Raw genomic sequence first — 11,894 nt, forward strand, 5'->3', positions numbered from 1 at the left:
CCAATTCATATCTTGTGCCAACACTTAAACAGCGCCCAGAGAAATCCAATGTCTCTCTCACTGTCATCTCTCCATGGTGAAGATCATGTTGACCAATATATGCACATGTCCTTTGAGGAACAAACTCATTTAATTCATGACCACAGTAGGTGATCTTCCCAGATGCCTGTTCGAAACTCCCAAGTAGTTAAAAGATTGCGAAATCCAGTTGGGCAATGTTATGTGTATCAATTTTAAATACACAAATAGATATATATTTATACGTCATTATGCGATTAAGTGCTATTTTATTTTTAATTTAAAATTGGGCCAAAGGACTTATTTCCACCCAAAGTATTATGTTTTTCTGAATATCCATTTCTTAATTATGAAAATATTAAATACTCACCTATGGGGTTAAGTTTGTTAGTTTTAACGAAAAAATTGGCCTAAGTTCTAAAAGAGGGGAGAGAAACCATTGGAGCATGGTGATGCATTGGGGGTCTTCGTCGTCAGCGTTAATATTGGAGATTAAAAACTAAACCTAAGAAGGGAAAATGTCATTTTTTAAAACTTGGTTTAGGGGCCAAACTTTTAGTTTGTAAGGTTTAGAGGGAGAAAAAGAGATTAAATTTTAAGGAGTTAAAGTTTTGTTAACTTTAACTGCCCATGGGTAAGTGTTAGAGATTTTCAAAGTTAAGAGATGAGAAATTGAGAAAATATGATATTTTGGGTGGGAATAAGTTATCAAGTTATACTTAGGGGACGTTTGGTTTGGGTAATATTTTATTACCAAATTAGAAAGATTAGTTTAAAGATAGAGTACTGAGAAAATTACTGGGTATAAATGATTACTATGTTTAATAAAATTTGATAAAAATGGACGGTATAAATAATTAATGTGTTTGGTTAACTGTAATAAAAGAATACTAATAAATTATTTTATTTAAATGTCTTTGAATATAATTATTTTTAAATATTTTTTATATTATTTGTTATATTAATTAAAAATAAATTTATTTTTATTTTAAAAAATTAATAAATAATAATATAATTATAATAAAATCAAGATTACTTTGATAATCTTTTAATACTTAAGGTAAAAGTGGTAATCAAATTATCACATATATTACTAGTCACGTTAGTATTGATAATAAAACTGACAAACCAAATAAAGTAATATAAGTAATAAAAGATAAATTACTAAAATAATATTTAAAATAAGCAAACCAAACCGCCCCATAGTAGTTGTTGAATCAAGTTTTACGTTCATCCTGAAATTGGTGGACAAAAAGACTGACCCTTAAATCTCTGTCAAGCTTCCCTGCAAGTGCCAGCAACAGTGTGGTTTTGCCGGCAGCCGGAGCACCCAGAAGAAGTGTCATCCTGGATATATTTATTTCAGCAACAAACTAGTCAAAACAAAAACCAATAAAATATAGTGCTAGAATCACTCTCCCATCTGAAACATACAAATTACAATGAAAATATGAAATTACCTCGATGGTTTGACAATGCCACTAACCCTATTAAGGATCTGTATTTTTCTCTTTTTTGATGGGACGAGTCGAAGCAATCCAAGAGCACTCTTCTTTCATGAAAAAGTAAACACACAGATTGATTGCCAAAAAGAACAACAACGTTAAATTTTACTTTCACAAAAGTAACCCATAACATAAACGACATTCAAATATAAAAATGTGACCAAACAGTTTTTGAATGATACTTTAAAATAAATTAATTCTAAATGAAAATACCTCTATTGTGTTCAATGCAACATTAAGCAAAGAAGGAAGTGCTCTACTTCCTACATAGACATCTCCTTCTACTGATAATTGTTCATATCGAACTTCAATCTTTGGAATCTCAATTCCCACTCTGCATCAAACAAAAACATAAAAACACTCAAGAGAAAAAATAATATAAAAAGAAATCTTAAAACCATTATATTATCTACCTATCGATTCTTTCTCTAAGTCTTTTAAGAAAGTTTTCATTATCTTCTTCAACGGCCTTCAATATATTCTCCATTAACACTCTTTTTTCTTGCATTCCAAGCTTAGTAACATCTACTTCACCGTGAACCACCTTTCCATTATCAAGAACTTGTCTTATCATCCCTTTCTTCAGCCGATCAAACGTGGGTAAACGTTCGATTGCAGCCCACCTGAGCTCTTCTTCGTCATCATTACCCTCTCTTCCACTCTGGTTGAACACATTCGATGGAGCATTCCATGCGTCCCGGAAACTGGTGGAACCCACCCAGCTCCGCCGACTGCTCCACGTTCTTGACAGATCATCTCCGGCTAGAGCCGCAGCCATGTTGATGTTGGATACCTTTAGGATATGATCGCAGAGCGTTCTTATGCACTTCAACTAAAATCTTTTATTGTAGAAAGGTAGATTTAAGACCAAATAAAAGAATTTGAAAGAATTTTTTATATAAATATAAAGAGACTTGAAGCGAATGCCAGCTAGTCCTGTAAGCGCTAAGCTTCACTCCTTGATCGAAGGACTGAGGGTTTGACGCCAGAGGGCTAAGGCATAGAGGCAAGTTGACTTTCAAGGTATTTTCACCCTCTCCTACTTAGCTTCCCTATAAAGCTAGTACGAATTTCCCGTGTTAAACATATTTATTCAATAATCAAGATTGGCTCCCTTTGATTGAGGTGCCTATGACTAAACAAAACCAAAGTGTCTGCAAATGAAACAAAGAAATATATACAATAAATACTTGAACAGTTCAGTTATTTAGTGATTAATGTTCATAAATGCTTATACTGCTCCCATTTATCTTCAGAACGATTAATGTTCATAGATGCTTATAGGTGGCGATGGGCCGGGCTGGCTCAGGCTCGGTCCATCGGCTAATGGGTTGGGCCGGCCCATATAAAAATGGACCTTAAATGGATTGACTTGACCTATTTAATCAATATTTAAAAAAAAAATATTTAAAATTTTTAAACACAAATAATTTTTCAATTATTAAAATCGAATACAGTACTTTAAATATTTTATTTATAATCTCTCATTTATGATGGAGGAATACCATAATTACATGATAAAAAATATTATAAATTATAATATAGTATAAATTAATTAATTCACATACTGTATAAATTATAAAATATAAATAAATATATATTATGATAATATTCAAATGGATTGAATTCATTTGATACTTAATCTATTTGTAATATTTTGTAATGATAAAATTAAAATAAAAATAAAATTATAAACACAAAGAATTATTATGTGTGAATTCAGATATTTTCTGAAAGAGAATTGATGAGAGAAAATAAGATTGAAAATATAATAAAACAATTGAGATTGAGAGATTTGTAAATGAAAGTGAAAATGAAAAAAAAATTGAATGGATTTATATAAAAATAAATTAATTAATTAAAAAATTTTAAAAAAAATGAAGGCCAAGGCTTTAGCTACAAGGCAGAAGCCTTGCTTCTGCCAGCTAAAATAAGAAAAAAATATTATTTTTAAACAATATCAGGCAGGCTGGGTCAATCTATAGGCTTAATATTAAAACCCGAGATCTAGCCCAATAGGCCCATGGGTTTAGCCCGATATGCTACAGTACCAGATCAGGTTTTTTTGTGTCGTGCTGAGTGCCATTATCATTTTGGTCCCCAAGTTTAAGTCAAATCATCCAAAAATAACACTTAGATTCTTATCACTTTGTAACTGTTTATTTTATAAATGTCTTAAGTAATCTTAGTTTAGGTAGGCCAACAGAGTTGTTCCTACCCAATGCATAGTGAAAAACCCAAACTTCTACTTCCAATTTTCAAAAATTTAAATACTTACTCATAAATAAATTTTCTGTTAAAAACCTGAGTTAGAGTTATAGATAAAACTATTATTTATTAAAAATTTTAAAAAATTAAAGTTTTATCACATTTTCTTCTTTAGACTTAAAAATTTCACAATTTTCCTCAACCCAAAGTTTAAAAAGTGACAAATACTCCATAAGATTTGTTCATTTTTTCTCTAATGACAATTCGCCATCTTCAGCTGTTGACTGTTGACTGTTGACTATCCTCCCTCTCATCTTATCTCTCTCTATCGTGATCCTCTCCCTTCTCTTTCAAGCCATATTCAATTGAGATGAAGAGAACGGTCTTCGTTTGAGACAAGATGTGTCATTTTTATTTTTGTCTCAATTGAAGACAATTAAAGAGGGAAGAGAGAGAGACCATAGGGAGAGATAAGATAGGAGGGAGGACAACCGACAACCAGAGGCAACAAATTTGTGTCAGAGAGAAGAGAAAAAAACCTTAGAAGATATTTGTCATTTTTCAAACTTTGAATTAGGGGAAAATTGTGAATTTTTAAACTTGAAGAGAAAAATATAATAAAAATTTAATTTTTTAAATAAATAATGGTTTTACTCTTAACCCTAATTTAGCTTTTTAATATAAATTTATTTATAAATAAGTATTTAAATTTTTAAAAATTGAAAAATAGGAATTTGGGTTTCCATTCTAACTTGGCTGGGAATAAGTCTTTCGGCCTTTTAGGTATATGACACTGTTAGATTAGGGGTATCTTAAACTTAAAATTTGTTTCTAAATACTTGTTAACTGACCTGAATCTATCTATTATTTTGAGGTTTTACTGGTTGTTTACTTCGGCCCAATCTCAAGAACCAACATTTAAGTCTACAAAACATGAAATACCCAAAATTTATTATAATATTTGTGGGTTTCTCACCCTATGAAGAAAGCCACTATTTTATGTATATATATATATATTTAGAACCATGCTACATCTGTACATTTTATTTTATAGATAATTTAGATATATAAAATTATATATTATTATATGATCAGATGTTAGTTTATTTTTAATTTAAAATTATTTAATAACACAATATCTCATTATTTGTATACCCAAATTATGTATCAAAAGCATATAAAAATAGTTTTCATCATAAGATTAAATACTAATTTATCTTTAATTTAACATCATTCAATCATAAAATAATATATTATTTATATATCCAAATTATATACCCTTAGTTTTGTTGATATATTTATATTCCTTTTGTGATTGTTTCTATTTGCAAACACAAATTCTTATATCCTTGTGTTATTTAAATTATTATTATAATAATGGTATCTTTTTATGAATGTAAAATTTGAATATTTATTATAGGGATTTTTTGGTTTTTGATAATGGAATAACAATTAAAATTTTTAATTAAAAATTAAATATATTATAAAAATCTTTTTTGGATCGATTTTATAAGATAATTAATTCACAAAAATATTATTTACATTTATAAAGTATTTATTAAATATGTTTTCTTTTACTTCCATTGACGATAACAAGCTGCGAAATTACCTTCAAAACCAAATATAAATCTGAACTTTGGTATTCACACGAAACACAAACGAAATTGGAGTTTTAAATCATGCCCGAAAGCTGGTGTGAAGATGAGACTCACGGCAAAGGTTGTTTCTCTTCACATGGCGGTTAGGGTTTTTCAAGGCTTTTGTAAGCACATGTAATGTGCGCCACATGGTTTCTTGCGTGAGAGAGCTGCACATTAATGTTAATGTGCGGGTCGCCCATAAGAACCGTCAGAAAATTTTGCACATGCCGTGGGTGCGTATAATTTAGGTATATCTCCAATCATAAAAAAAATACATAATTTATAAATCTAAATTATATAATAAAAATACATAGATAGCATTGCTGTTATTATTTATATAAATATAAAATCTAGTATAGATGCCTTTATATAAATTCGTCTACAATGATACATATTTATCATTGGATTAAAAACATTGATGTAAAATGATATTGTACAATCTAAAATCAATGGTGTATATAGATGATTTTGATGAATTCATATTATCAATAATTAAAAAAAATAAAACTATGTGTTTCTATTTTAAATATAAAATATATTAATTTTATATTAAAGATAAAATAATATTTAATTATATAATAATATATATTTAATTATATATTTAAAATAAATATGTATAATATTAATATAAAAAAATCTATGGAACCAAAGGGAGAAAAACAGTGGAAGTGACGAACAAGCTAATAAATTGAACTGGTAATTCGGATTTGAGAAGGTGCTTTCATTTCATATTGAGAACTCGAAAACTGAAAACAAAACATGACTTTGTGGAGAAAATTAAATTACATTCATGATATGCATGTGGTTTTCCATCATGTGAACTCAATAGAGGGCTTGGTGGCTATGTATGTATTAATGAATTAGGCACAAATTTATTATGTTATGTACAAAAATAATGAATGTGTTATGTGAACACATTTAAGATCATTATTGGGAGTTAGTCAATTTTTTAGGCATGATGGGTGGTGAAGAAATGTTATATAAATCCCTGAACACTTGTATTCGGAGAGACAATTCTCACATCATTCTCTCCTTCAATAAAAGCTGGCAACTTCCGTTTCTTCTTTTATTATAAAATTTCAATTAGATAAATCTTGCATCTTTTTAATTTATTTAATTATATTTATAACACGTTATCAGTATGATCAGTTCAAATATATTTTAATATTAATTATTTTTCAATTATATTATTGGTTTGTTTGTATATTATAAATACAAAAATCTCAATTATAATATTGTCTTATTTACAAAATACAAACTATAGATATTTTAATTTTTTTTATTCTTCTATTTCATTTTTCATTTATAATTGTATTTAATTTGCAATCCAAAGTTTGTAAAATCATGAATCTGAATTCGAAGTCTTGAATATAATTTGTAATTTAAAATTTACAAAAATCATGAATCTAAATTTGAAGTTCTGAATATCATTTGAATATATAATTATATTATAATAATTGTATCCGATTTACAGTGAATTTATTAGCTCAATTTAGCTTTGCACCAACTCGTTGCTATTAAAACAGAATCAAACATATACTCTGTTACCTATATAGAATTAAAGATTTGAAATTATTCTATTTTATCAAATCCCCTAAAAATCCTACTTTGGTTGGACATGCAAATGTTAGATATTTTTCTAACCCTCATAAAATCCACTTATCGACAAAATATGTTTTTACTTATAATGACATAACAATATTATGACGCTCCACCAAATGGATTTCAATTACAATATCTTCAAATCATTCAGAGATTTTAACTCTTCATGAAGCTAATCGAGAATGCATATAGTTACGATCTATCATCCATCATATTCGGAATACGTGCAATCTTTCTTTTACAACAAATACTTCTTCTATTTTATATGAAGACAATGTAATATGTATTGCCTAAATTAGAAGTTGATACATTAAAAGGGACAGAACCAAATATATCTTTCTGAAGTTCTTTTACACTCATGAGTTCCACCAAAGCCAAAAGATTGATATTAAACAAATACAATTCAGTGAGAATCTTGCAGATTTGTTCACCAAGATATTACCGACATCAACATTTGAAAAGTTAGTATATAACATCAATGTGCGACAATTCAACAGACAACCAAATTAATTTGACTACAATAGGGGAGATAAAATTTTTAAAGTTTATCACATATTGGATAAAATGTGTACTATACCCTTTTTTTTTTTACTAGGTTTTGTTCCATTGGGTTTTTTTAGTAAGATTTTTAATAAGACAATTTTAGCATATCCAACCCCACTTTACATGACATTAAATAATTATGTTATTTTATTTTAGTTTTTTATCTTACTGGTTTTTTTTTTTAACAATGTTAATATAATTATCTGTAAGTGATAAAAATTCAAGAATGAGTGTTATATAACATGTGATTTTCCACATGTAAACTCAATAGTAGTTTTGGTGGCTAATTGATTAAATGCATTAATTAATTAAACACAAATTTATTATATTAAGTACAAAAACAACTAATGTGTTGTGTACACATACTTAAGATAATTTGGGGCTGGTCAATTCTTGGGACAATTCTCACATCATTCTCTCATTCAATAAAAGCATAGTCACTCTTCCAATTTCTTTTATAGCTTCCATTTCTTCTTTTATCATAAAATCTCAGTGACATAAATCTTACATCTTTCCAATTCGTCCAATCATATTTATAACAATCCAATATTTGTTGTACTTGTAGTTCCACATTTATTATCATTTCTCACCATGTTCTTAAAATTCACTCATAAAATAGAAAATGTGTAGATCCCGTAGTTTTTAGATTATTTGAAAAAATTAAAAAAAAAAAGTATGGGAATTATTTTGGTATGGCAAGGCAAACAATAAAATATATGTGTGTGTGTGTGTATATATATATATACACAAAAGAAATTATAAAATTTAGATTTAGTAAGATATACCGTCAATAATAAATTTAAAGAAATAAATAACAATATTAATTTTAACTTTTGCAATTTTCATAGACCACTTAATTAAAATCAATATAGCATTATAACATTTTAAATGTAAATTATTCAACCCAATTGTGCAAGTTAGTTTGTTAAATGACTAGACAATACACGCCCACATGACATGTTTAAAATCTGACGCTTCAGGCATAGTAGCAAACCCAACATAACAACAATACCATAACCTAAATCTAGATTGCTCAATCACAGTAAAAACTCAGTCTTCAGTGGCAACAAACATGAACACTGAACTAAGTTTTCAAATTAAGCTTCATTTTTGATAAAATACCAACACTAGCTGAAGGACGATGAAATCAACCATATAGTGTGTAGGCTCACCATCTATTAGTTCTTAATCGCCGCTGGCACAGCCCCTGCAACCGCAATGGACACACTCTATGACTTTCTCCTCCCTAAGATTCTTGGGTACTCGGCACACGCAAGTTGTTTGGAAGTTGTGATCCCGTGGCTGCATGCATCTTAAGCAACACAAACGTTCATAGCCCGGCTGCAAGTCACAACACACATCCTCAATATCAAAAGTTACAAAACTATTCTCAAATTTCCCCGATTAAGCAGAGAACACAGTACAAACTTCTATGAGGAACTGAAAAAGAAGACCTATATAAGTTGAATAATCTCTTTTTCCTACAATATATCTTTGCTGGAACTTAAATTGAACAGTTTACTTTCCAATAGCTTATCCTCATTACAGATTTAATAACCTTATTCTGGTCCCAAAAATGAAGAAGCCAGCAGAACACACTTCACAATAGTAAATTAAGATAGATATTTAGACAAACCTTCTTCCATTTTGCAATCAGATTGCGGTCAGCATATCCTTGGTCCAAACAAAACTCATAAAGCTCCTTAGATATTTCCTTCCTTCGGTGATAAAGGTCAAAAATGTAGCGGCTCTTCTGATGTGCTATTTTAAATATAGGCCATAGTGTTTCACACTTCCTCTTGCCATCATGTGGATCATTCTCCGCTGTCCAAAACATACACGTTATTTTTATTTTCACAAGTTCAAAAAATAAATACTATTAGGATACTATGCTTATGGAGCTCACCTGAGAGATCTTATAATTTTATCACTAACTAATATTTTTATATATGATTAAATAGACATCCTTTAGGGTCTATATTTAAAAAAAATTTATATAAAAACATAAACCCAATAATGACTTTAAATTATTTTATAAGACATTAGATGCAATGAAATTTAAGAATCTCTTAAAACGAATCTATAATTTCTTGAACTAATATCATTGTAAAAGGATAATCAGTGAAATGCGCTTAATGTGGAAGACAACAACCTTCTCTCATCTTGGCTTGTAATTCATGAAGGGTAGGCTCGATTAATTCCCAGCCCTCTGGATACTGGACACGGTTCGTCTTAACCTTAGGCATTCTTCAACCTGCCACAGAAGACACAAAACAAGAATGAATAAACATAAGTCACCTGTTTCTCTGAATAATCTGTTAATATGATTCAATACACTCCAATAAAAATATTCCATGTGATTAGTCAGTACAAGTTGCATATGTTTGACAGATGAGGAATAAAAAATGTGATTAATCACAAATTAGAATTCATATATTTATCAGTTGCTTGCATTATAGAATAACTAATAACTTTCATAGCGAATGTAGATCACCATAACACTTGAACGAAAATTCTATTCCAGAGTAGTAGTAACAAACACCTTAGGTATTTTCTCCAGACATCATCGGATTATCCTAAATGTCAAGTTGCCAGTAGGTATGACAACAGGAAAGAGCAGGCCACAGTCCCTCTTTATCCAATTATGTGCACAGACAACATTCACTTAAAAAAGGGATCTGACCCTACCACAGCTTTTCCCTTCCTCTTTATCAAGTTTACACCATGAAACATGAATTAAACAAACAACCAACTAACAACATAAATAATTTACATTAAACACTCAAGCTGCTAATAGATGGCATTGCAGAAACAATGACGTGTAACTCCACTAAGAAAAAGTAAAACAGCTAAAGGTAGAAGAAAAGAGAACTTCTAGAAATCAGATAATCAAAACATAACAAAACTGGTTATCAATGTCATATATCAGTCTGTTATCAATGCCAATCGGGTGGATTTAACTCAAAGTACTTGGTAAGATCCAGATTTTACAATCTTGTTAGTGTTGGTTTTACAAGAGACAACTCCGTAGAGTGCATCCTTCCCCAAGTATCTCCAAGTCCACAATCATTTCTCAAGTCGTTAGTATAAAATGATCTGGCTGGAGTTTGACCAATCTTCCTCCAAGGTTGAAATTTCATGCATGAAACTTGGAATAGATACTAGTAAGGGTTCTAGAATCCGTTTTGAAGTGCAGAGTTTCATCACCAATTGCCACACCTTCAATAGTATTGGTATAGCTATAAATAAAGAGGCATGAGCACATAGTACTAGATTTCATGTTTCAGCCAAAATTTTGGGCTAATATGTGGCACATAATGGCTGACAAAGTCTGTTATCACAATTTTTTTTTTTTAAACTACAATCTACAGATACGTTTAAAACATACAAAAATCATTTACCACAACCAAAACATCCCATAGAAACATCCTTCTTCAGCTAATTCAGAGAACCTTAACAGAAAGATTACATTACCAACTCAACTTTTGTACTTCATATGCTCGCGTTATAACCAAATAAAGACGTAATTTAAGAACAGAATGCAAGACAACGCCTATAAAAATGTCTTCGTTGACTAAAGTTTTCTTCATGCCGCGAAGAAAAGAACAAATAAATTAAATCCTCGAAGAGCGAAAAAATGAACCCATATTTTATCATGAATCCAACGACACAAAGCAAGTATTAGGCTGAAAGCATAAAGTAAACCATCCTTTCTATAACATCTGGACTCGTCCCTATTAAAACCCTAAACCCTAATCAAACATAGAATCATAAATAAACCATTTAAAATTTAAATTAAATAATAAGTTACCTTGAACGAGAGTTGAGTTGTTAAATCTAAGATGATAAATGGAAGCAGCAATCAGAATCGAAAACCAGGTGAGACATACCAGAGTGTTTTGCCTTTCGGTTAGCCACAGAAAGAGGAAAGGAGAAGAATCCTTTTATTTTCGGGGATATGATATCTATCCAATTTAGGTACAACTTAATTAAAACAAAAAACGGTGCAAATTTGAATTAATTTAACTTAATGACACTACAATAATATTTCTATTTTATTGATGAATAAAACAAGTAATAAAATTTAATTGATTCAATTTAAAGACATTTTAGCGACACTCAGCAATTATTTTTATTAAAAGTAAGACAAATTAGTATTTGCGCAAATTATAAGAAAAATAAAAACATATAAAGTCCAGTAAAATAATTATATCCAAAAAAACACACTACCACCTGTTAAAATTAATAAATAAAATATATTTAAAGATAAAATATAAATTTTTTAGAAGAAAAATAAATATTTTGATTTTATATTTTAAATTTAAAAAATGGTTGTCCTGCGTAAATTTTTGTGTTATTGTTTTAATTTTATATTTTA

The 11,894-nt window shown here is 29.4% G+C and overlaps 2 protein-coding genes across 4 annotated transcripts; both read right to left on the reverse strand.

Moving 5' to 3' along the window:
* Positions 1-1,228: 1,228 nt before the first annotated feature.
* Positions 1,229-2,610, reverse strand: LOC123212413 (pleiotropic drug resistance protein 2-like). The gene is made up of 4 exons (XM_044631540.1): positions 1,937-2,610; positions 1,737-1,857; positions 1,479-1,567; positions 1,229-1,365 (listed from the first exon to the last, which is right to left on the reverse strand). Exons 1-4 carry the CDS (start codon positions 2,299-2,301, stop codon positions 1,236-1,238), a joined length of 705 nt encoding a protein of 234 aa, XP_044487475.1. The 5' UTR covers positions 2,302-2,610; the 3' UTR covers positions 1,229-1,235.
* A 5,759-nt stretch (positions 2,611-8,369) lies between these two features.
* On the reverse strand, positions 8,370-11,541 carry LOC123208543 (protein BUD31 homolog 2-like). Of its 3 annotated transcripts, none has more exons than XM_044626084.1 (4): positions 11,407-11,541; positions 9,669-9,770; positions 9,153-9,340; positions 8,370-8,857 (listed from the first exon to the last, which is right to left on the reverse strand). In XM_044626084.1, the coding sequence occupies exons 2-4, from the start codon at positions 9,760-9,762 to the stop codon at positions 8,702-8,704; spliced, it is 438 nt and encodes a 145-aa protein (XP_044482019.1). In that variant the 5' UTR covers positions 9,763-9,770; positions 11,407-11,541; the 3' UTR covers positions 8,370-8,701. The 3 variants fall into 3 exon arrangements, with proteins under 3 accessions (XP_044482019.1, XP_044482012.1, XP_044482027.1); XM_044626077.1 differs by having other exon boundaries at positions 11,328-11,484; XM_044626092.1 differs by lacking the exon at positions 11,407-11,541 and adding an exon at positions 10,059-10,081.
* Between the last annotated feature and the right edge of the window lie 353 nt (positions 11,542-11,894).

Source organism: Mangifera indica, chromosome 1 (assembly GCF_011075055.1).
Source record: "Mangifera indica cultivar Alphonso chromosome 1, CATAS_Mindica_2.1, whole genome shotgun sequence".
NCBI classification, from domain to species: domain Eukaryota; kingdom Viridiplantae; phylum Streptophyta; class Magnoliopsida; order Sapindales; family Anacardiaceae; genus Mangifera; species Mangifera indica.

What these genes read in the sequence shown, in the direction of transcription:
- LOC123212413 (XM_044631540.1), bottom strand. Translation starts at nt 2,301, where the DNA reads ATGGCTGCGGCTCTAGCCGGAGATGATCTGTCAAGAACGTGGAGCAGT. An exon ending in CTTAGAGAAAGAATCGATAG is followed by an intron (nt 1,858 to 1,936) that starts GTAGATAATATA and finishes TGTTTGATGCAG; the next exon opens with AGTGGGAATTGAGATTCCAA. An exon ending in GGCATTGTCAAACCATCGAG is followed by an intron (nt 1,366 to 1,478) that starts GTAATTTCATAT and finishes AAATATATCCAG; the next exon opens with GATGACACTTCTTCTGGGTG.
- LOC123208543 (XM_044626084.1), bottom strand. Translation starts at nt 9,762, where the DNA reads ATGCCTAAGGTTAAGACGAACCGTGTCCAGTATCCAGAGGGCTGGGAA. An exon ending in ACAAGCCAAGATGAGAGAAG is followed by an intron (nt 9,341 to 9,668) that starts GTTGTTGTCTTC and finishes TGTTTTGGACAG; the next exon opens with CGGAGAATGATCCACATGAT. An exon ending in TGATTGCAAAATGGAAGAAG is followed by an intron (nt 8,858 to 9,152) that starts GTTTGTCTAAAT and finishes TGTGACTTGCAG; the next exon opens with CCGGGCTATGAACGTTTGTG.